Genomic DNA, 24,448 nt, shown 5'->3' with positions numbered 1-24,448 from the left:
GCACTGTAAAATTTGTTCCGGAACTAATTTTTTTACTAAATGTTAAATAAGTTCCGGGTGTTATAGATGCATTAACTTTATATCAAGCAAAACATTCTATAGTTGTACCTGACAAGTTTAATATTCAACATTGAAGTCTTTAAACAACACGACAACGTTCAAAATAAGGTAAATCTTTGAGAAATTCAAATTAAGTCAGCATATATATTGTACGTAGATAATATGATTAAAAAACAAATGCACAACTATGATTAACAACTGCGATAAATATTTAAAACACACTATTTCATTTTTTGTCTCGCCTTGACGGAGTCAAAAAGCGAGACATAGGTACATGTATGCTGTTTCCGGCGTCGGCGGCGGCGGCGTCGTCAACAATGTATTAGTTTGTGATTAGGTCTAGTTTATGGCGAACCACAAGTGGTAGGTCAATCATATTTGGTATGCAGTTGTATTAGCATTGACACATCTCATTTCCATGGAGATTATTTGGCCCTGCCCCCTCAGTCATGGTCTATTGACTTTGAAACTTTTGCTTATTTTACATGTATTAGTTTGTGATTAGGTCAGTTTATGGGGAACCACTAGTGGTAGGTCAATGATATTTGGTATGCAGTTGTATAAGCATTGGCATATCTTATTTCCATGGAGATTATTTGGCTCCCTTAGTCATCGTCTATTGACTTTGAGAATTTTGCTAAGTTAACATGTATTAGTTTGTGATTAGGTCAGTTCAAGGGGAACCATTTAGGGTAGGCAAATGTTAATTGTTATTCAGTTGTATAAGCATTAGCACATCTCATTACCATAGAGAATATTTGGCCCCGCCCCCTCAGTCATTGTCTATCGACTTAGAAACTTTTGCTTAGTTTACATGTATTAGTTTGTGATTAGATCAGTTTAAGATGAACTGCTAATGTTAAGTAAACGATATTTGGTATGCAAATTTATTGGCATTTGCAAATATCGTTTCCATGGATATTATATAGCCTCACCCCCTCTTCATGGTTCATTGACTTTGAAACTTTTACATAGTTTATAAGTTAATGTTTGTGTTTAGGTTTGTTTAAAGGGAACGACTTATAATAATTCAATGGTATTTGGTATGCAGTTGTATTAGCTTTGGCACATCTCATTTACATGGAAATTGTTTAGCCATGTACCTCAGTCATGGTTAATTGACTTTGAATATTTGCATAACTTATGAAACATGTTAAAGTATTGCTATTTTAATTTCAACATTTGCATAATCAAAATTACAAAAGGATGAGACATATTTCTGTGAAAACAGTTTATCTACAAATTCTGATATGAAGTAACATATGTTGAATTGCAATATTCATAAATAAATGATTGATCTATAAAAAATTTCTGACGGATTTTTCTTATTCTTCGCTTATCTGCCTCATTAAATTATTGTCATTTGGATATTTTTGTATGGATAATGTAATTAAACATTTTGCTATACTCCACAGAATCCATATTGGATGTTTACACCTTTTATTTATTACATTATCAATATAATACATGTTTTTATAATGTACTTGAATTATAACTTTAAGCTCACTGATAACAATGCTCAGTATAAAAGATAACTTGTATAACCAGTGGAACATATTTCACAGACAAGGAACTTATTTCACCAGGTAAGGAACAAATCTCACAAACCTGGAACTTATTTCACTAGGTAAGGAACAAATTTCACAAACCCAGAACTTATTTCACCAGGTAAATTGTGGAACTTATTTTATAGAGATGGAACAAATCATATAGAAATTATCTGTGAAAAAAATTCTCCCAGAATATATTTCCTGTGATATTTGTTCCACTGGAACTTTTTTCACAGGAACTAATTTTGGCTCACATATTCACAACTATTCTATATATTATAGTTAGACTTGGGAAGATAAAAAACTTTAAAATGTTGTAATGACATGTCCATTGAAGAAGACCGTAGATTGAACTTTAGAAGTAAATTGTCACGTTTTGTTTGTTGCTTAATTGGGTTGCTGTCTAAATTAATTATGTATACTTCACATCTCCTTTAAAATCATTCATAGAAATTAAACATTGCTTAAAATATGTTAGCATACATCGTCTGAGAGTAGTTTTTTGCTCTTCTTATATTCCCTTTTAGATGTATTTTTAGTCTTCTGTTCTTCAACCTCTGCTATATCTTGCTAGGAAGAGCTAGCTAGGTAGATCTAGACAACATCCAACTCAGCCAAACGATCTTTGGGTGTGTGTGGGGGCACTTATTATGTAATGAGTGGAAAGGATGAGTCGCTGGGATAGGTCACTGTTTGAAGCTTCATGAAATTGCATGAGGTCGAGAAATTTAGGTGAAATATAAGACAAGGATGATGATTGAATCTGAAACTAATCAGATGTCGATATTTTTTTACAGATGCAATTAAAATCACCAGAGATTGTGTATATATGTCTCTAAAATCACTTTCGTAAATGTTTAAGATATTTGTCAAATCTATTTACTAGTATCTCCCCATGAAATAGCGTAACAATGATAGCTATGTGCAGGTATATATACTTATTGTAAAAAATATATATGATAGCTAGGGTAACTGCATGTATGTTCTTTTATCATTCAATATATATAGTCAAATGCGTTTTGTTAAAATATACTTTTTCACTCATTTGGTCTTTTGGAAAATGTTGTTTGTGCTGTATTTAGACCCCTCTACCAAGAAATTTGTTTTGCATGCACACGTATAAAAATTGCGGTTTTTATCCAACGCAATCATAGGTTTGAACGTTGTTTTCAATTTAGACTTGTTTATATTATTTCGTTTGGGCTTGTATTATATTTGCCTTCGGACTTATATGATCCGTTCATCCTATTTTGACTCTTTCAAAATTCAAGAGTCTATCCTAAATTGAGGTAAATTATATGGCCTTCCAAATACCGTTTCGATTCCTAACATCACTGAAGAGACATTAATTGTCGAAATCCGGATATGGTGTACAAATGTTTGCACCTCATGTTTGCGGTATACCATCTTTTCCGCAAGTTTATTGTTTTCTGTTTGGTAATAAATTAATGATAAGAACTTATTGTTACATCTTGTGATCCGTTTATTTGTCAATCGCCAATGGCAGTCAGCAGGGTTTAAGAACATCAGTTGTTCGACCTGCTAGTCAAATGCCTTTTGTTAAAATATACTTTTTCACTCATTTGGTCTTTTGGAAAATGTTGTTTGTGCTGTATTTAGACCCTTCTACCAAGAAATTTGTTTTGCATGCACACGTATAAAAATTGCGGTTTTTATCCAACGCAATCATAGGTTTGAACGTTGTTTTCAATTTAGACTTGTTAATATATATATATATATATATATATATATAAAGGGTGGGGTATTGGAAAGATCGAAGTGCCACCGCCGCCGCCCCCGCCCCCTGAGATAAAAATTCTTGTGTAAATTAATATTAATCGAACAGAAATTATTTGATAGCTCCGTTTTAAAATGTTTGTGTTGCCTGTAGATTATCTTACTGAGTAGGGGGCCTCGGTGGCCGAGTGGTCTAAGTAGTTACTACTGTAATCACTAGCCAGTCAACACTGAGGTTGTGAGTTCGAACCCCGCTCGTGCGGGTGCACTCGACTCCAATCTTAATTGACTAGGATTGTCAGTTTTCCTATCGAAGGTCGGTGGTTTTCTCCGGGCGCTCCGGCTTCCTCCACCAATAAAAACTGGCCGCCACGAAATAGCCTAAAAGTGGTGCTTAAAAGTGGCGTTAAAACACCAAAATTCAAATCAAATCAAATCTTACTGCGTATAAATAAATATAACTTAAGAAAAAGGCATTTTCCTAAAAGTTTTCTTATGTTTTCACGTATAAAATGTACGTAACATGAAATAATCACGTGTGTGTTTACAAATCTTCAGGAGATTTGGCTATTTATAGATAAGTGTTACCTGTGTACCGATATGCATGATTGGTAACCAGGCAAATCTATTTACTAAAATAAAGAGTTCAGATCCGACACTCTACGGGATTAAAAGACATTTACTAGGTTTGAATTGTCCCAACCAATGAACGAAATTTAATTATGACAGCGTCAGTAATATCTTCCAATTAGGTAGTAAGAAAGCCTTCAGCCCGCAGACTGTCCATCGTTCAACTCTTAATACCGTCTCCGAGGAGACGGTAATAAAAAGTAATCAAACAGAACTCAAACTATAGGAGATGTGGAATAAACTTCAATTTGACAGCAACCAAACGACAAAAACGCCATAGGTAAATCAGATATGTCTTTGAGTAAAAGCCAATTTCTATTGTTTCACTGTTTTTATTTCAAATAGCGCAATTAAACAATCACTTTTTCCAAATATATTTTTTCTAACAAAGCATCAAAGAAAAGATCAACAGCCCTTTTATCATTACTACTTAGCAACAAGGAAACATAATTTACCAGTTAAAGATTGGTTGGATCAATTTTCAAGGTGATCAGACATAACACAAGAAGAGCGCGTGCCCCGTAAAAATGTTAACTTGTATTTGTAGTATTTGTATTTTTATCCATCTGATGAGTTAAGCCTCTTTCAACTGATTTTTATAGTTCGTTCTTATGTTGTACTGTTACACCACTGTCCCAGGTTAGGGGGAGGGTTGGGATCCCGCTTACATGTTTAACTCCACATTCTGTATGTATGTGCCTGTTCCAAGTCAGGAGCCTGTAATTCAGTGGTTGTTGTTTGTTTATGTGTTACATATTTGTTTTTTGTTCATTTTTTGTACATAAATTAGGCCGTTAGTTTTCTCGTTTGAATTGCTTTACATTGTCATTTCGGGGCCTTTTATAGCTGACTGTGCGGTATGGAATTTGCTCATTGTTGAAGGCCGTACGGTGACCTATAGTTGTTAATTTCTGTGTCATTTGGTCTCTTGTGGAGAGTTGTCTCATTAGCAATCATACCACATCTTCTTTTTTATGATAACTTTTAAATCTCTTAAGATTTTCGAACCAACTTTGAACATATTTTTTTACATTATAATAATCCATCTTAATTTACGATCTTGGTGCATATTTAACCTTTCCATTCATATCCTTAGTTCAGACGACATAGTACTATTGGCAGAAAGTGCTGATGATTTACAGAAACAGTTGGATTCTTTCAGTGAATACTGTAATATTTGGAAGCTTAAAGTTAACTAAAGTGATGATTTTTTCTAGAGGCAGAATACCGTCAAATTTACATTTTTATATAGCTATAGACGGCACTGACATTGAAAATATTAAAAGAATTTAACTATTTGGGCATATTATTATCTAGAACTGGTAATACTAAAATAGCACAGAAACACCTAGCAGAAAAAGCCACACAAGCTATGTTTAAGGTGTTGAAATCAGGCCGCATACGTAATCTTTCCACTCAGTGTCACTTAGATCTTTTCTATAAAGTTGTGAAAACCATACTTTTGTATGGATGTGAAATTTGGGGGCATGGTGATGTTGAAATTATAGAAAGAATCCATCAGAAATTCTGTAAACTTCTTTTGAAACTGAAAATTCCACACCTAGCTATATGGTATACGGAGAACTTGGTAGATATCCTTTAAATTAAAAATAGTATCTTATTGGTGTAAATTAGTATCTGCTAAAGAGACTAAGTTATCTTCTATCGCATATACACTATAAAAAACACTATTTACTGTTAATAATGTATGTACATTTTTTGTGAGTGAAGTTAAAAATATATTGGATGAATGTGGTTTTTCAAACATTTGGATTTCTTAATGTTTTGGTAATGATATATGATTAAAAAATGCACTAAAGTTGCGATTACAAGACCAATACAAACAGTTGTGGAATACACAATTTCAAGAGTCTACATAATCAGTAAATTATAGAATTTTTAAGTTAGAATTAAATTTTGAAAACATAAATTTTGATATGTTGGATATGCACGAAAGTATTATTTTATGTAGATATAGAACCACAAACTACAGACTCTCAATAGAGACAGGGAGGTGGAATAATGTTAATAGAAATGATAGAAAATGTCATCTTTGTAATATTGGTAGCATTGGAGACGAATTTTATTATCTGCTAGAATGTCCATTTTTTAACGACAGTAGAAAATTATACCTTGATAAGTACTATTTGGCTTATGTTAATACACTAAAGTTTAGAAAATTGATGAGCAAATTAAACAAAAATTCAGAGCTAAAAAGATTATGTAAGTTTATAAAGTGTATAAATAAACATGTGGGTCCTCCTAGCTAAAATGTATATTATTTGGAAACCACTGTATTGTATATATGTTTTGTAAATAGATGCATATTCATGTACATATTTTGCACTCTCTCTGTACCTATGTATCTGCAATGGTTATGGGAATAAAGATATTGGTATTGGTTTATATGAACTCGTCAAGCTTCGGTGGATTCAATCAACACTATGATAACTGGACACATTATACAAAAGTCGGCGCGTGCCATGTAAAATGTTTATAACTCTTTCATTTCTAAATACATTTACACCAAAATTTAAATATATGCTCTTTATTTACAACATTATCATACTGAATTACCTTGGTACTTATATGACTGTTCCATCATGGGCTTAGTGCAGTTTTCAGAGCTTACTGCACCAAGGCGGCCTAGGTGGTGTTTAGACGTACCGGGTAAATCAGTCTTCAACAAGAAACAGGGGCGTGTTTTTTTGTTCTTCGGTAGTGAGCCAGAAGAGGTCCATTTCTGTTTTTTTGCATAGGGAAGATCTTCTGGCCCTCTTCCACCTCTTCGTTTTTGATAGGTAGTTTAGACGGCAGAGGCACATAACAAACATGGCGTCGTTTAGTCTAAATGACATTAATAAATTTATGAATGCAGATATATTGGAATGTGAGCTGTGCTATAAACGTTTTTATGGTATGACAGTCTTAATAGGACATCCCTGTATGACGATAAGCTGGATAAATATAAGAACTACACGGACAATAAAAGTTAAGGGACGACTATTTGATATTCTAGGGAAGGGATTTTGATTGATTGGTGTTTAACGCTACTTTCAACACTAAGTTGGGCTATTCCGTGGTTGTCAGTTTAAATTTATAGAGGGCATTATTAACATTTTTAATCTGTCGCTTATTATGCATATTTTTCAGCTCTTAATTACCAGCCCACCCCACTAAATGAATGAATATCAAATGGTTTTTCTTCTTATTTAACACAAGTTTAATTGGTTGATTGTTTGTTGCTAATTATTAACGCCCAGTGACAAATATGTCATGCATGTTCAGGACTCGGTTCAAAACACGAGTTTAAAAGTCAGGTAAATAAATAAAAACGAAGAAATGTATGATTGCTAATGAGGCAACTATCCACCGGAGTTCAAATATGAAGTGGATGTAAGCAATTATAGACAACCGTAATTAAGGCCTTCAACAATGACAAAACCCGATACTGTCAAAAGGCCAGACGTGAAAAGTGTGCGAAACAATTCAAACGAGAAAACTTACGGCCTAATTGTACATAACAAAATAATTTACAAAATATCAAATATGAGTCGAGACATGAACCAACGACAACAACTAAACTACAGGCTCCTGACTTGGGATAGATACACACAGAATATGGCAGGGTTGATATAAAAATGAAGATTGCCAATGAGACAACCCTCCACAAGAGACCAAATGACACAGCAATTAACAGCTATAGGTCACCGTACGGCATTCAACAATAAGCAAAGCCCATACCGCATAGTCAGCTATAAAAGGCCCCGAAATCACAAATGTAAAACAATTCAAACGAGAAAACTAACGGTCTAATTAATGTACAAAAAAAAATGAACGAAAAACAAATATGTAACACAGCAAAAAACGACAACCACTGAATTACATTTGACTTTGACTTTGGACAGAGCATACATACAGAATGTGGCGGGGTTAAACATGTTAGCGGGATCCGGCCCAACCAGCCCCCTAACCTGGGACAGTGGTGTAACAGTACAATAACATGTTTGTGAGCGCTTAACCCTCCCCGAGGCTGGGACAGTGGTGTAACAGAACAATATTAGAACAACTTGCACAAATCAATTGCAATTAGATTAACTCAAAAGATCGGTACGAGACACACAAAAAAAACTTACATTAAGACAATAGACACAAAGCACCGAAATAAGGGTATTTGCAATTACTGGAAGTTTGCTCAAAGCTAATTACAACTATAGTACTGAAATAAATCTTGTTCTCCAAGACTGAAGTATCAATCAGTACACAACCAACGGATTTACTAAAAAAAAAAAAAGAAGAAAAAACAGTCTGAGAAATGTCTGGTATACATTGTATATATATACTTGCATATAGATCCATATACAATGAAAATTTTTGAAAAGTGGTGGTCCGAAGGTTTTGACCATCGAAATTATGCAATAGAAATAATAGTTAGGACCAGAAGATTTTCTTCAAGGACCACCAGAGAAAAATGATTTTGAGAACTTTCCGATATCTTTGCTTTATACAAAAATAATCCAGTTTGGTTACTTTAAAAAAATTGAATAGACAAGATGTCCTTTTTGATCATATTCGAGACAAACATTGACGAATTTTTGTGCAGTTTAAGATTATTCTTAAAAATCAAATAGTGGGGGTTTACGCCTGATTTGTCTAGAAAAATTGAGTTAGAGGAAAGAACAAAGAAACATGTCACGAACAGAGCACACTTTTACAGTCATGTCTACCGGACGTATCTTAATTTTCTATAAAATCATCGTAAACTTCATTTAATATGTCATCCAACATAACAAAAATCTGCTATATTCGACGGCAAATTGAATTTTTGTTTTATTGATCTTCCGTAGAATATCTCCAGGTTATCTCCAGATTCATTTTTTTGGACTCTTCACCAGAAGACATTCTGGAGATGTGCAGAATAGACCAATAAAACACGCCCCAGGTGTCTACACGAAATGTCAAGGTCTAAACGTCATGAGTTTATATAAAATTCGTGAATACAATAAACAAAAACAATTATATGAAAGAATCTAAATAATATAAATACTCATTATTTTACACGTATTCGAGGGATCAAAATAATCAGTTCTACAAATTGCTGTTAAATGAAATATTTAAGCCAATTTTACAAATATTTATACCTGCCTCTGTAATATGTCTTATTGACGGACCACATTATTTTTTTTTTATCGTTAGAGACACTGTTGCAAAGCTCATTTTCCGTTCACTTTAAAAACCTACAAAAATTGCCTAAACTTTTAATCTTAGACTAGACAGCGTGAAAGATCAATACACTTTGGTAAGTGTACAAACGGCGTTTTGACAAACCGGTAAATAATCATGTTTTCGCCCGGGGATATGAATGTGACATTAAACGTCCTTCAGTAGCTTTACAATACCCAGCCGTGTCATTTCCGTATATTGTAGATGGAACGTGTGACAAATATACACCAGCAATACCAATACAGGTGAATTTTACCTTTTTAAATGATTCCAAAGAGGGGTGCATTGCATTTGCGCCAATTTTGAAAAAAAAATCAATCTTTCATTTGCGCCAAAAAAATAAAACTACGCCATTTCACAGGTAACATATAACGGAAAAGTTTTAAATATTCATTTTTACATCGTGAATAAGATGATTTTTTAAGTATTCCGTAGTAGAGAATTGATAAGAAGTAGTGGATTCGTAAACGATAATCAACGAGCGACTTTAGTCGCAAGTTGATTATCGTTTCCGAATCCACTACTTCTTATCAATTCTCTAGCTTAACCCATTTCTAGTAAAACGACTGTCTGTTTTACGTTTTGACAATGAATCAACAATATTTCATAAAAAAAGTTTGGTATTTTGTCTTTTTTATTCTATAATAGCTGGAAATGAATATATCCACACGGTTCGCATCTATATTTAGACATTTGACAAGTTAACATAAGTTTAATATAACTTAAAGGGGGTGTTAGCTCCCCTTTTTAATACCAGATTTTATTTTTGTATATACATATTTCATTTAATCTTTAATCATTACAAATTATTTAAATTAAATAGATTTTGGTATATTTAATTTATTCAAAAAGACATATATTGATATACAGAATTTATTCATCTTGTTTTGAAAAGTTAAAAAATTTTGATTACCAAAATTTAGAACCTTCAAAATTTATATATATAATATTTAGCAACGTGATTTGGTATAATGAAATCGTAACACCATTAGGTCGTTCTTAGTTAATTAAAGATTATTAGCGTATATGCCATAAATCTGCCATTTCAAAATTCATAATGCTGTTTAAAGTATAAAAATTATATTTAAATTTTGTTTAAACTGTTTCCGTTTCATTTAAGTTAAGATTATTTTAGCGTTTATACATTTGGCATATATCGTTCACCGGTCAGTAAAATAGTTTTATCTGTGGTACGTATTCTGAATCCACATCAGAATTGCTCTTGCTACGGATGTACAATGAATAATTATGTTGATTTCATAAACTTACCATCAAGCTGTTCATAGCCGTGATCGTCTAGTCGTTGATAACGAATGTCATAACGGTGATATTAACAGTGCAAAGTTCTAACCTTGTACCCGGAATGAATTTTTGTCATTGTAATTTTTTTTTCTGGACCAATATATTGTTTTAATCCTAGAAAATGTAGAATCATCATATATTTCATTTTCATATAATGGCGATGATTTTGTTTCTGTTTTTATTGTCAAAGAAGCAGTTTTAACCTATTTCTTAAAATAAAAATAACACCCAAAATAAAACAAATTCAATAAACATGAACAAACCAAGATATATATATTTCATTAGATTACAAAAGCGACTTATCAATGAGACAAATTACAGTTAAATGACATGTATTGACAAGTTAGCGCTTTAAGAGTACTATTTATACAATGATTGATGTCAGCCATCGTGGTCTAGTGGTATCATGCATAGACTGAAGACTGTATTGAATACGAAGAAAATACGCGCGGGTTCGAATCCTACACATGCCACTCGTTTTTGAGAGGATAAAAGATCGTAAGTTAAAAGTTTAAAGTTATAATATAAGTTCTCTTAAGTTAATACTATGGTCAGTGGATTCTTGAAAAATAATCTACAGTCAGAACAATAGACTGACGTCAGAGAAATGGGTTAACCATGGATAACTTATTTTAAAAAGTTCATAATTATTGTGTATTATAAAATTGCGAGTCAGTTAGGTTTAAAATTATTGAGGTGTCAAGATGGATGGATCTGAGTAAAATCCGTTAGTTTTCTCAGAGTTTGATTATTTCATATTTTTCATGTTGGGACCGTTTTTAGCCAACTTAACGGAATGGTTTTTAGAAGGCCGTACGGTTGTCTCTGGTGGCTTTCGTCCACCTCATTTGAACTTTACGGATAGTTGTTTCATAAGCAATTCTTATTATACCACATCTCCTTGTGTTTACATAGAATGTAGGACAGAAAGTCACAGGACAAAAAGTCACAGACAAAAAGTCACGGACAAAATGTCACAGGACAAAAAGTCACAATTCAGTTTTTAGATTATTTTTCTTTAAACAAGAAAACACTAATTTAAAAAATAAAGTTTTTGTTTTTCTTGAACTTTTATATATGAAGCAACTTTGTAATTAAAATTTATTCAATAAATATAAATGATCAAATAGTTGTTATGAAAACAAAATGTCAAAGTGGCTTGGTACTTAAATGGCTTCATTGTGCCAAGAAATATATCCTTTGCATGATTAAAATTTAATAAACTTTCATTTATCAAGGCTTATGAACAATTTCCTTAACTTAAAAATGAATATATGTGATAAAAAGAAAATATTTCAAGATCTTTCTCTTATATATTCAAACAATTGTCAACAAATTATTTGTGACTTTTTGTCCTGTGACTTTTTGTCCTATCAAATTTGTGACTTTATGTCCTGTGACTTTTTGTCCTGTGACTTTCTGTCCGTTTACATAGAGGAAATTAGTCTGTAATTTTTATGACCACACATATAGGTTATCCAGTATAAATAAGTACATCTGAGCCGTTGACTACAAGTCTAGTGTCGGAACAAACTTTTGGTTTTACTCCAGTATATATATAGTCCATTATTTCTAGTTTTTATGAACTCGTTCAATTATAACATAACTGTGTTTTAAAGTTATTATTCATAGTCTCTTTTAAATAAAACAACTTTTTATACTATTCAAAATTGAGAATGGAAATGGGGAATGCATGTGTCAAAGTGACATCAACCCGACCACAGAGCAGAAAACAGCCGAAGGCTACCAATGGGTCTTCAACACAGCGAGAAAATCCCGCAGCCGGAGGCGTGCTTCAGCTGGCCCCTAAACAGACACCAAGTGATGGATACAATTGTGGCTTATATTGTTTAATTAATTTTTTAGAGCAAAAGATTAATTGATTGTTGGTTGATTAACGTCCAGTGGCAAACATTTCATGCATATTCAGGACGACAAAACTTTTCAGAAAAAGATTATGAAGTACTAGGTATAACAAATGTTAAAATTTTCTCATCATTGACCTTTCAATACAATTTTGTTTATGATTTGATCTTTCGTTGTCTTTCTATGGTTATGAAGTCATAAAGTATGTTCTATATATTCTAAGTTACATATCTGTACAGTTTGTCATTTTGACTTTTTTTTATTTTGCCATGGCGTTGTCAGTTTGTCTTTGAATAATAAGTTTGAATATCACTTTGGAAATTTAATTCCGCCTTTTTACAAAAATCATGAGATTCAAATTTGATAAGATGAAAGATTATATTTTAGACTAATACGTATGCACATCTGTACAATTTAATGAGATTCTTGATCGGGGGTAGACAATTCCTCTATCTAAACCAAGAAAACCAATATGTCTGCTGTATAATTCACCTACTTCTATTATATAAAATTGAAAACTGTCCTAACAGAACAAGTATCGATTTGCATATTTGTAAAATTTAATGTCAGTGGTACACACAGTGGCGGATGGGGGGGGGGGGGGGGGGGGGGGCGGATTTTGGACCCCCTCTTGTTAATAAGGACATACGGTTGGATCCCCTCCCTTTATCCTTGGTTGGGAACCCCCATTTAAAAAGACTGGATCCGCCACGTGCACTGTACACAGATTTAGTCCGCATTGTTTTCCGGGCAGAATAGACCACCACTGTTACTAATTTTTATAGTTGTAAATATTTACGCTAAATTTTGTTAATAAAGATAGGAACAGTTACAATTGTGTGGTCATAGATTTCGTAAATTTGTTTTCTGAATCCATATAGCAAGTGGCATGACATCATAATGGTGAATCGGGGAAATCACAGAAAGCTTATGGAAATGTTAGATTTTTTTTGATATATGACAATAGCGCAAAAAGTATCAACTATGTTTTGAAAGAGAAAAAAAAATGACTGTAGCTGTAATAACTATATTTTTATTTGTTTTTAATTGTGTCGCTCTTTGATGACCATTTATGAAACCTGCATTTTCGTCTTTCATTCTTACGTACGTCTAGAAATTTACAGAACTCAAATTATATATCTGAATTAAAGGAGTTGTCGGTTTTATTTACGTCAATAATATAGCAAACAAACCAAAAACAAAAACAAAAACCAAGCGACATCCAGAGAGCAAAGTGGATTTTTCGGCTTGCAGTACAAACTAAGTATAAGTATAAAGAACAGTTATATTATAACTATACCACGTCAAAAGTTCTCTCGTTCATTTCATTCCATAGTAGAGTGAAATGACTAACTTTCATTTGACCTTTAAAGAGGCAGAATTAGTTGACACAAATGTTATGCCTTTTTGCATGGCTGATTGTATATATTTATGTTGAACATGTTAAATTCAAGGCGATCTTGTAGCGAACGCACAACCCTATACTGTGTTTGGTTTTTCTACGATATCTAGTTAAGAAAAAGCTTTATTATCGGAGGGGTGAAACGAGGGAGAAAATAATATGTATTAGATACACATTAAGGGCGTTAGCCCGAATACACCAAGATAAATTGAATATTGTCAATGCAGAATGACAAATTCAATAATTTAGGACAGGGACTTTCAATACTAACTGATTCCCTGTTAAGGAGGAGATCTTTTAACAATTTGACAATATGCTATTGAAATGCATGATAAATGCAGGGTATCAAATGTATTTATCGACATCTTTGTGTTAAAAAAGATACAATTTTGCTAGATAAATAGAAAACAATAACACATTTCCTTGCATAATCTTATCTAAAATTATTGAAAATTATCATAATTTATGGGTATTGTTTTAACATGATACACCAAAGCCGAATTTTGTATGTTTGCATTACACACTTGCACTGTTTGGATTAACGTATCAATTAGAAGGTAGGTTAGAAAATCACGAAAAAAGAATTAGAGGACAAAACGCCATTATATGGTTTTCCGGATAATGTTTTTTTTTGGCAAATATTAAAAAAAAAATCTTAAACTTTTACATATACATAACATTTTAGGTAAACACCTAGAGTTACATATATACCAGCATACATTTTTGATAGGAAAAAATGCTATCAAAGATACTTCAGAAATGCCTAGCTCCATGCCTAAGAAATATACATCTTTTTTATTGTTCACATTTATTTAACCTCCATTCAACAATGGGAAGGAACATTTGCCTCAGCTGTGAAATGAATTGATTTAAAACGACTTTTAACATATTTACTTCTGTCTTGTCAATATCTTAGCATAGAATATGATCAGAATATGGTCTGTGTATAAAACAAGTATACCGCTGTAATAAAAGCACTAGACAATTTATACATGTAAATATATGCTACTTCCAACAGAATTTTGTTTTGTTTTTAGTTTTTAATTATTTTTTTGTCATTATCGTTTATTTTTTAACCACTAAATTTGCGGTTTTGTGATATGTTCGTGCAGTTTTAACAATGTCGTCAGAAGTGTTCAGAAAGAAGCTATTATAAAATGTGTCAGAACCTTAAATTACACATACATGAACGGAGCTATGATACCATGACAGGTGTACATATGATGTAATTGTGAAATAGCCATTGTAATAGCCAAGTTTTTGATAGTTTAAGGATCATTTTTGATTAGTGGCACGTGCCATCGAATTCAATCTTAATTGACAGAAAATATTAAATAACGAATACATTTATTACTATTATAGGAAGAAAAAGACGAAGAAGAATTATTTGCTATAGTGCAACTTGAATAAACAAATACATACATAATTATTTTATATTAAATAAAATTGTTATTAAAATGAAAGAAAGGATTAACGCATTTACAAGGATATATACTCGATGCTGAACTTAAATTAGGTTGTATTGTTTTAACGAAAACTTCTATGAGGATCTGGAGGGGGTCCTTTATTTCTTTATTCTTTAATTTTTTATGCCGATTTTCTCTATTCTTTAAACTTTTTGTCTATTATTATCAATTCTTTATATTCAAGCACCTTATTATTCTCTATTCTTTATTTTTTTTTATCCATTTTCACTATTCTTTCTATTTATTGCCACTCATTCTCTATTCTGTAACCTCCTCCCCGCCCCCTCCCATCAACATCTTCTTCTTTCCGATGGTATGTTATTTATAGTTTTATTGTCTCGTCACGGTCTAAGTGCAGTTTTCAGAATATTAACTGCACTCGGAGACATGGTTCCCTGATGCGGCCTTGGTGACTACGCATCACTACGAAAAAAAAGCAAAAAAAAAAAAGAAGACGGTTGTCCAAATATAAAAAGAATAGCACGCACGGGGAATGATTACTAAATGCCACGAAGTAATTATTAAGTTTTAGAGGAAAGTATCGAAAGATAACGAAATTAACGATATAAATTATCTGACATAAAACATATTTGTATTTACGTTGATCGTTCCCGATGAAGTTAAATCCAGAAACGTGCTTCAGACGCATGAAATTTATAAGGTGTTTTCACTCTTTTGATAATGTTATGTTTAAAATTTGCAATTACTTCTTTTCAAAGAATAAGTAGATAAATACATAAATTAACATCAGAAAATAAAAAATAAAATAAAATCATAAACAGTTATAGGCGAATAAGTTATTTCCTCAACAAAACAAAATCACTAATCTCTTAAAAAAAGACCAACAGAAATAAAAAGTCAACCAATGATTTTATGTTTAATTATTAAAAATATACGTTTTTCATTCTAGCATTTATATTGTATTTTTTTTTATAATTAAAATGTATCATCCACATGAAGGGGCGTAACTCCTAATATCATTCTGACACACTAAACGGATCTTAACCCGATCTGAAAATTTTGAACATTACTTTTTATGTTTGGTCTGAATTCGTCTAAAACCGTCTTAACATATCTTGTTTAACAGCTAGAGCCTTCTGTCTTGTTTATCTTGACATGAATGAACGGACTGAACACGACATATCTGAACAGCGTCTGAGTGTCTTAAAAAGTCTTAACGTTTTTCCCTAGCGGTAAATTCAGTTGATTCAGACTTGATCAGACCAAAATGACCGTTTCAGACTGAAATCTTGCTACTAGTGATTGTACAGGGTCTGAGGTTTACTGCAGTAAGTTTTTAAACAATCTTCACAATAAAAAGATTAAACTGAACCTTTCCAATAAAATACCTTTTAACTTACAATTAAAGGGTTTAGAACATTTTTGTATGTGTATAAATTTGACTTTTGTTAAATATGTCTAAATTGAAACAAACGTCCACACCTACACAAGTGTTGGATAAAAATCACACTGCGTGTGCATGTTAAACAAACTGATTGGTGAACGGGTCTAGATACATGTACAGTACAAACAACTTCCCAAAAGATAAACAAAGGTTAACTTCTTCCAGACAACACTCTTTGACCAACAGTATTGACAACCTATGCCATACACCTAAACATGAAAATAGTGTTGATTGATTGATTGATTGTTGGTTGCTTAACGTCCAGTGGCAAATATTTCATGCATATTCAGGACGAGAACAAGTTCACAATAAATACAATAGGTAGGATCTGTAATAGATTAAGGGATTAAGGTCGGAGAAATTTAGACTCCCACGGGAAATGAGGGTATATTGGATAGGGACAGAAATTTAGCCTTGTAACAGGTCACCTACGGACCCCTCAAAGAGTTGTTGCAAGGGTTCTTAACGTGCAAAGAACGTGGCACTCTCTTTACACGAGGCATCGGATTTAACGTCCCCATTCTGACCGGACGTGGCTGCAAATTTGTACATCCCGCACAGCCAAACGGACGCCCCACTTTAGCACGGGTTTTACTGCCGGTCGGAGGAAGACCAATGGTGACCATACTTCTATACCCCAGTCACCCTTGGGGTGGAAAATAGTGTTGAAAGTGCAAGACATCAACTCCCTTTACAAAAAGATTGAAATAAATGCAATTTTATATAATTTAAAAGGCTAAAATACAAATTCATGACACTGTATTAATTATATTCCCTTGAAGACTCTACACTTTGTAACAAAGGAAGTTGATCTCTTGCGCATTCAACATTATTTTTCCTTTAGGTGTATTTTTTTTTACGTTTGTTCATTCATAATCTGAATAAAAATGAAGAATGAGTTAAATTGAATATTTTATTTTGTTTATATAATTGTAGGGGATCAGTTCATCTTCAACAACTGTGGTCCATACACCCAAGACGAAAGTCAAACAAACATCAAGCATGTCAAGCTTAAGTGGCATCCCTGAACCCATGATATGTGCTCCATACACATACATCTGAAATAAAAACGTATACAGTAGGTTTGTATTTTTACAAATGCAGTTAGACAGTTAGTTTAGGCAGAGACATATATACATGTATACACATATATGTTTAGGAAATAAAAAATGAAAATAATGCAATGGCTGTCACATGTATACACATATATGTTTAGGAAATAAAAAATGAAAATAATTCAATGGCTGTCAGGAAAAAGTTTTTACTTTGAAGATCACCCTTTTCTATAAATGATCAATACACAGCTAAATCCTGTTTTAGACCATAGATTCCGAAAGAATGTTTATTGTACATACATGAAATTTAGATTCCAACTCTACAAAATGATCTATATGGAAAATGTTTTATAAATATATACCTCATTTATGATTGATCAACATCTGACTCTATCTCTTGTCTTGAATAGGCATCTGTACTTGGTTATGGCACTGGTGAATCATGTGGTACATGCGATTGACCTCCTTTATCAACTACTACTGCCTGTGACATTACTATGGTCTTGTTTACCTTCTCTCTGTAATTTTATATAAAAAAATAAATATCTTTTATTTACCTTGTATATTTCAGTAGGGATAGATACAAATGTATCTTACATATTTTAAAATTAAAATTTCTTTACAGACAACTCAATCGATACTCAGTACGATTAGATCGGAAGGGTTAGAAGAACAGTATCATGAGTACACCTGGATGTATTCAACAGTGAGTCTTATCCTGGGTAAATATATATGCATACAAAAATGTATGTCTTGTTAATTATTAAGTAAAAAAAAAAACTGGTGTGTGTAAAAATTGATTGAATAATGGTTTAACAAAATCAGCTAAATGTGATATCCAGCTTTAATGGTATACTAAGTACATTTACATAAACATGTATTCGGAAAATAACCAGTGGTCACGAACAGGTAACAGACTAGTCATTTAATGTAGTATGAAAGTGAGCATGACAAGTTCACAATATTAGTGATAAGGCTAAATGCATTTATATATAAGCTTACCATATAATTGAACTTTTTATTGGCATGATATTGTTCTGTATAAATAAATATGTTATAAATATACTAGTGCTCTTGGAGTTTATAATTGTTGTTATCTTTTTCAAGACTGCATAATTTATAAATGGCACATAAACAAACATTTGTCACATTTATGATAATTTTCCTATATTTACAGTTGTCGTCATTGTCTTACTAGTTTGTTGTGGGAGATACGTGTCAAAGAAAAGGCACAGATCTAGAAACAAAAACAGGAATGATATTGAGATGTCCTCTGACATAATGTTTGAAGTTCCAAGAAATCCACCACAAATTTTGAAATCGGATTAGCTATTTTAATAATATAAATGTAATATGTGTGAGCAGAAGTCTATTATGGATTACTAAAGTAAAAAAATCATTGATTACAGGTGGCCATTGGCAGTATATTATTTTGTTGGCTCTACCTATAGTGCAAAGACGATTGCCCTTCATGTTTGATGTGGTTTTCTTCAACAATGTACACCGTCTACTTCATGTGCTACATCGTCAAAGACCTCCTACCCCACCAAGACTCGTTTATCAACCACAACCAACTCTAAGAAGATCTAACAGGGTACGGCGACGGATACAGAGGTTAAGTTTGTAGTTTACATGCTTTAAAGTTAAACACTTTTGTTTATGCTTAATTCAACACTGATTCTCCTAAGTCTAAGAATCCGATAAATATAGAGAAAATGTAATGCTTTATATCATTATATTGTATCCATTTAATCCCATATATCTGATTCTTAGGTAGAAATAGTAGACAATGGTAACTTTTCAATATTGTTAAATTATAAGTGGAAAATGTAGTAATTACCTTTCATGCATAACATCCACCACCATCATCTTTATTCTGGTTCCATGCCCAGTGTTGTTGTCCAGGCATCTCACCAACTCGTATAACCACACAAGCTTTTCTGAATCCACCCAGTACAGCAGTCTAATTCCATCTTGGGTGCTGGAATGTGCTAAGTTGCGGTAAATTCCAGCAAGGTCTTTATCCAGACTTGCTGTCTGGTCTATTGAATTTAACATGCTCTCAGTCTCCTGTTTAGTACTTATATCTCTATTACACAAATTGCATGGTGTGTGTATAACTGGTAGATCGTAAAGTGTGATCTTTTCATATCGCAACTTAAAATCCATGGTTGTAGTGTTTTGGAAAAGCCTTTGAAGAGCAATGTTCAGCAAACTTCTGTTACTTTGGATATACATTATTTTGAATGGAGGTTTCCCCTCCCAACTACATATATGTAAATCTGAATGTGTTAGTTTTCATTTGGAGGAGGAGTGTGAAATCAACTTTTCAAAGTTAGGGGGGTGGAGATCTGGATTGAAAAAAATAAATAAAGCTGTCCAATCAAATTTGATTCCCATTTTCAGCATACATTTTTTGTACTTTGTTTCATTTCTTTTTTATATTTATCATGTTTATATATACAAGTCACTATTAAGCTTGTAGGTTGAAGTTGAAATATATTAAATAAAGTGTTTTTTAAACTGTTTGTGGAAGATATAAAGTGTCTTGTCTTTTTTTTTTTTAATATGTTAAGATTTCAGCATAATTTTTATCCTTTCTTATTAGTTGATTAGTCAATACAAATGTTTTTAGTATTTTACATTAGACAATGGAAATATAATTTCACTGACAATAATTTTGCACTTCATACATTGTCTCAAATTTTATTGTTTTAGATCTGGGCATTGTTGATAAAAAAAAATTGAGATATATGTACATTGTATACAATGTATGTGTTTTATGCACGTGTACTTGCTAGACTTAAATGTTAATTTTGTCAGAGGATATAATGTAGCAGTAGTGATTTTATTACCAGTATTACTAGAAGATATTTGGTACTATTGTAATTTGTGATTTTCATATGAATGCGGCTTTAGTAATTACAAAAATCATTTAACTTTCACAGAAGTCTGTTATGTTTACACCACAAAATGTTTGGTTTCATTTTCGGTATAAGTATTATAATTGATTTTCATTGTGAAAAATATTTCATTCCAAAATACTCCAAATTCCCTGTGACTTAATTGTGTCAAATATTTTTAAATAATTTTTGCACTTACTGTTTTGAATGGTTATTAATTTTCCCTGTTTTAATTTTCTAATCAGTTTTATTTAAACTTACTCATTCCTAACAATGTTTCTTTCAAAAGATGAAAAAGTTTTTACATTGTTATTTTTTAGTTGTGTAGAATAGTGTATTTTTTATCAAAGCAATGGTGCTGATCTTGATTTTACATAAAGCATTTGTTTACTTGCAATCAAATGCAGGTGGTAGTTTTTATATGAATGATGTTTATATCGTATCTGTGATTTTTAGTAGTTGTGTTACTGTTTTACATTTTTAATAACATTCAACTACTTCAACATACTCAATGTTTTTCCATAATTTTAAAACTTTGTGAATACAAAATATACTTTATTACTAGTCATTCATACTCGTTTTTATACTCATTGCATCATTTCAAAGCTGTCTCATGAAAATTTCTCCATCAGTTTGCTATACATTTCTTACAATACTGGTTTTTGTTGAATGTTTTTATGATAGTATTAATAATTTGTATATCTGTGATTTTTATTCTTGTAGTGATAGTTTACATTCAACTTTCATCTCCACTACCTCAAACTTTAATATATATAGTACCAAAATACACTCATAACTAGTCATTTACTTCTTTGCATATTACAAGCACTACTGATGAGAATTAAATGTTTGAAACATAATTTTTAGGGCATTAATGTGTGTCCTCATTTTTATACTCATTACTCATTGCATTGATAAAGTTAATAACTAGTCATTCATTGTTTGAATATTTGATTTCCTTACATTATTTTTCTAAAATTAAATCTTAAGTAAGTATGGTTTCCAACACTGGTCAAATACTGGTTTTTGTTGAATGATTTCGTATTTTGAATCATTGTAAATTTTTGATTTTTTTTTTTAAATTTTCATTCAAATTTTTTCCTGTTCAAAAATCTTAAATATTTTGAAAACAATAGTGTTCACTGAAAATGACATTCCAAAGTTTCTTTATTCAAGTTATCATTCATTGTTTGAATATTTGATTTCCTTACATTATTACATTACGGGTCAATTTTTGTCATTAAATTTTAAATGTTCATCCCTTTTCTTTTTTTTCCATCTTCAAAATTTTTTATTGAAATTTTGTGCTCATTTTATATGAAAATATACTTTTACATGTTTTAGATACCAAATTAATGTTTGTTAAAAATTTACATTATTTTTATTGAATGAAAATAAAAATTGTTATGAAAATGTCTTCATTTATTTCACAGGCTGTCTTTGAGGTTAATCACCTCATAATGGATATTTCACATGTTTTGATGTTTGGTATGTTGTAAGAGGTTAATGCTTATGCACCTGCTGAGTCAATTACCTACTTTTAATAACACAGATTTTCTAACCTGTTGTTTTATTTTAAGTGGCATATGGTGCAACATGTATATGTTCTTTGATTGATTGATTGATTGTTGGTTGCTTAACGTCCAGTGGCAAATATTTCATGCATATTCAGGACGAGAACAAGTTCACAATAAATACAATAGGTAGGTTCTGTAATAGATTAAGGGATTAAGGTCGGAGAAATTTAGACTGCCACGGGAAATGAGGGTATATTGGATAGGGACAGAAATTTAGCCTTGCAACAGGTCACCTACGGACCCCTCAAAGAGTTGTTGCAAGGGTTCTTAACGTGCAAAGAACGTGGCACTTTCTTTACACGAGGCATCGGATTTAACGTCCCCATTCTGACCGGACGTGGCTGCAAATTTGTACATCCCGCACAGCCAAACGGACGCCCCACTTCAGCACGGGTTTTACTGCCGGTCGGAGGAAGACCAATGGTGACCATACTTCTATTCCCCAGTCACCCTTGGGGGGTATGTTCTTTGAAAAGAGAAGTCATCAAAAACATAATTTCATTTACATCCGTTTCAAAATGAACTTTTATTACTACAGGTGCCATCGGAACTGAAAATCCTGGGAAAACTTGTATGTTTCTTTGTCCTCGCAGACATTTGGAAAGATAATTATTCTAAATCAAATAGTGTTTTCTGCAAACATGACCAAAAAAAAAAAATCCTGAGAAAAAGGTTGAAATTTAGGTATCAGGTAACTGTTATCAGACATCTTGTATATTTGACCTTAACAAAATAGTCAACCTCAGTCAAGGATCTAAAAGAAATCTATGGAAAGTAATGAATCACAGACAAAACTTTTACTTTTATTCAATATTTTTATGAAGTGTCACATTTAATGCATTATCTATGGACTTGTCTATAGCATTCTGAAGTCTCTCCAGATAGTTCCATTGGTTCAAGTTCAAATACAGTCCAATTGAAGTAGCTTGTCCTCTGTTAAACCTTCTTATGTCCAGTATAACTGATTCTTGATACCTGCACACCCTTACATATAGTTCGTTGTCTGGTAACTCAAATAACTGAATGCAATGAGTGTCATTCCAGGGAAAGTCTGACTTTAATAATAGCTGTATACATCCTGTTTTGTTATATCCTTTATCAATTTTATATAAAGAACTGGTCAAAACCAGTGTCGTACATATCAGAGATAACATGATGCAGATTCCAGTAATTTTTATTACGCCTAGATGGAAATCGTAGTTGCGATATATTGAACTCAGACTGGATCTAATGCTTGCATACTGGCTCGATGAGTTATCAGAAAGCATGGTAACTGATGTGTGGTTGTTGAAATATATGACATAGTCAGACACAGTTACCATTTTTTAAGCAATTCTATCAGAACGTCGCCATGACAGGGGGCTGGGTGGCACCAACAACCTAGATTTTTACCTCTAAGTTCACTCAATGATTCAGACAATGTCTTGCCATTATAGACCGTGGTATCAGTTATGAACAGATATATCATGTTAAGGAGGGGTATTTGCGAAAAATACCAGTCGAGAGAATGTTAAATTTCGCGAGCCGTAAGGCGAGGGAAATTCATTCTCAAGACTTGTATTTTTCGCAAATACCCCTCAAGAACATGCTATATCTGTTTAATTACACCGAATGTTAACGTACAAAACGCATTGATGATCGTGACATAAAACGCATTGATGATCGTGACATTACAAGCGTCCAGTCGGATAGAGTATTTTTTGGCAAATACCACGGCAGAGAGGGTAAAAAGGCATATCCTTTTTGCATATACCCCGGCGCTGTTTAAAAATGAACGATATTCATTTGATAAAAGTAAATTGGTGAAAAATACACTGGCTATCAACCAATCAAAACCCTGGATTTTTACATAAGGTGTATTTAATATGTATATCCTATATAACTGGATACATTTATTGCGTCCATATGTCTTTACCTGGAAAGGATTCTGCCATTTACTGCCTTCAACATAAGATGTCATACCTCTACCTATATAAACATTATTTGAATTGGACATCCAATGCTGCAAGTCCCTATACCCTAACTGGTTCAATATTGACTTCTTTACACACACCAATGTTGCCATTTAAAATATATGGAAACTGCGCTTAATGATATTACATATCACTGAAACATTTTCAACCGATAACATTCCTTACATACTGAATGACGTCACACATTCCTAACCTACAACATTCCTTACATACTGAATGACGTCACACATTCCTAACCTACAACATTCCTTACATACTGAAGGACGTCACACATTCCTAACCTGCAACATTCATACATA

At 32.4% G+C, this 24,448-nt stretch overlaps 1 protein-coding gene across 1 annotated transcript; it reads right to left on the bottom strand.

The window, feature by feature from the left end:
* Positions 1–22,979: 22,979 nt before the first annotated feature.
* Positions 22,980–24,241, bottom strand: LOC127717247 (uncharacterized). Its single transcript, XM_052222991.1, has 3 exons — positions 24,092–24,241; positions 23,496–23,611; positions 22,980–23,151 (listed from the first exon to the last, which is right to left on the bottom strand). The coding sequence occupies exons 1-3, from the start codon at positions 24,239–24,241 to the stop codon at positions 22,980–22,982; spliced, it is 438 nt and encodes a 145-aa protein (XP_052078951.1).
* Positions 24,242–24,448: the final 207 nt, after the last annotated feature.

Source organism: Mytilus californianus, unplaced genomic scaffold (genome assembly GCF_021869535.1).
Source record: "Mytilus californianus isolate M0D057914Y unplaced genomic scaffold, xbMytCali1.0.p SCAF_93, whole genome shotgun sequence".
Classification (NCBI taxonomy): Eukaryota; Metazoa; Mollusca; class Bivalvia; order Mytilida; family Mytilidae; genus Mytilus; species Mytilus californianus.
Note: the sequence above shows the minus strand (reverse complement) of the source record. Positions and strands in the feature narration are given on the sequence as shown.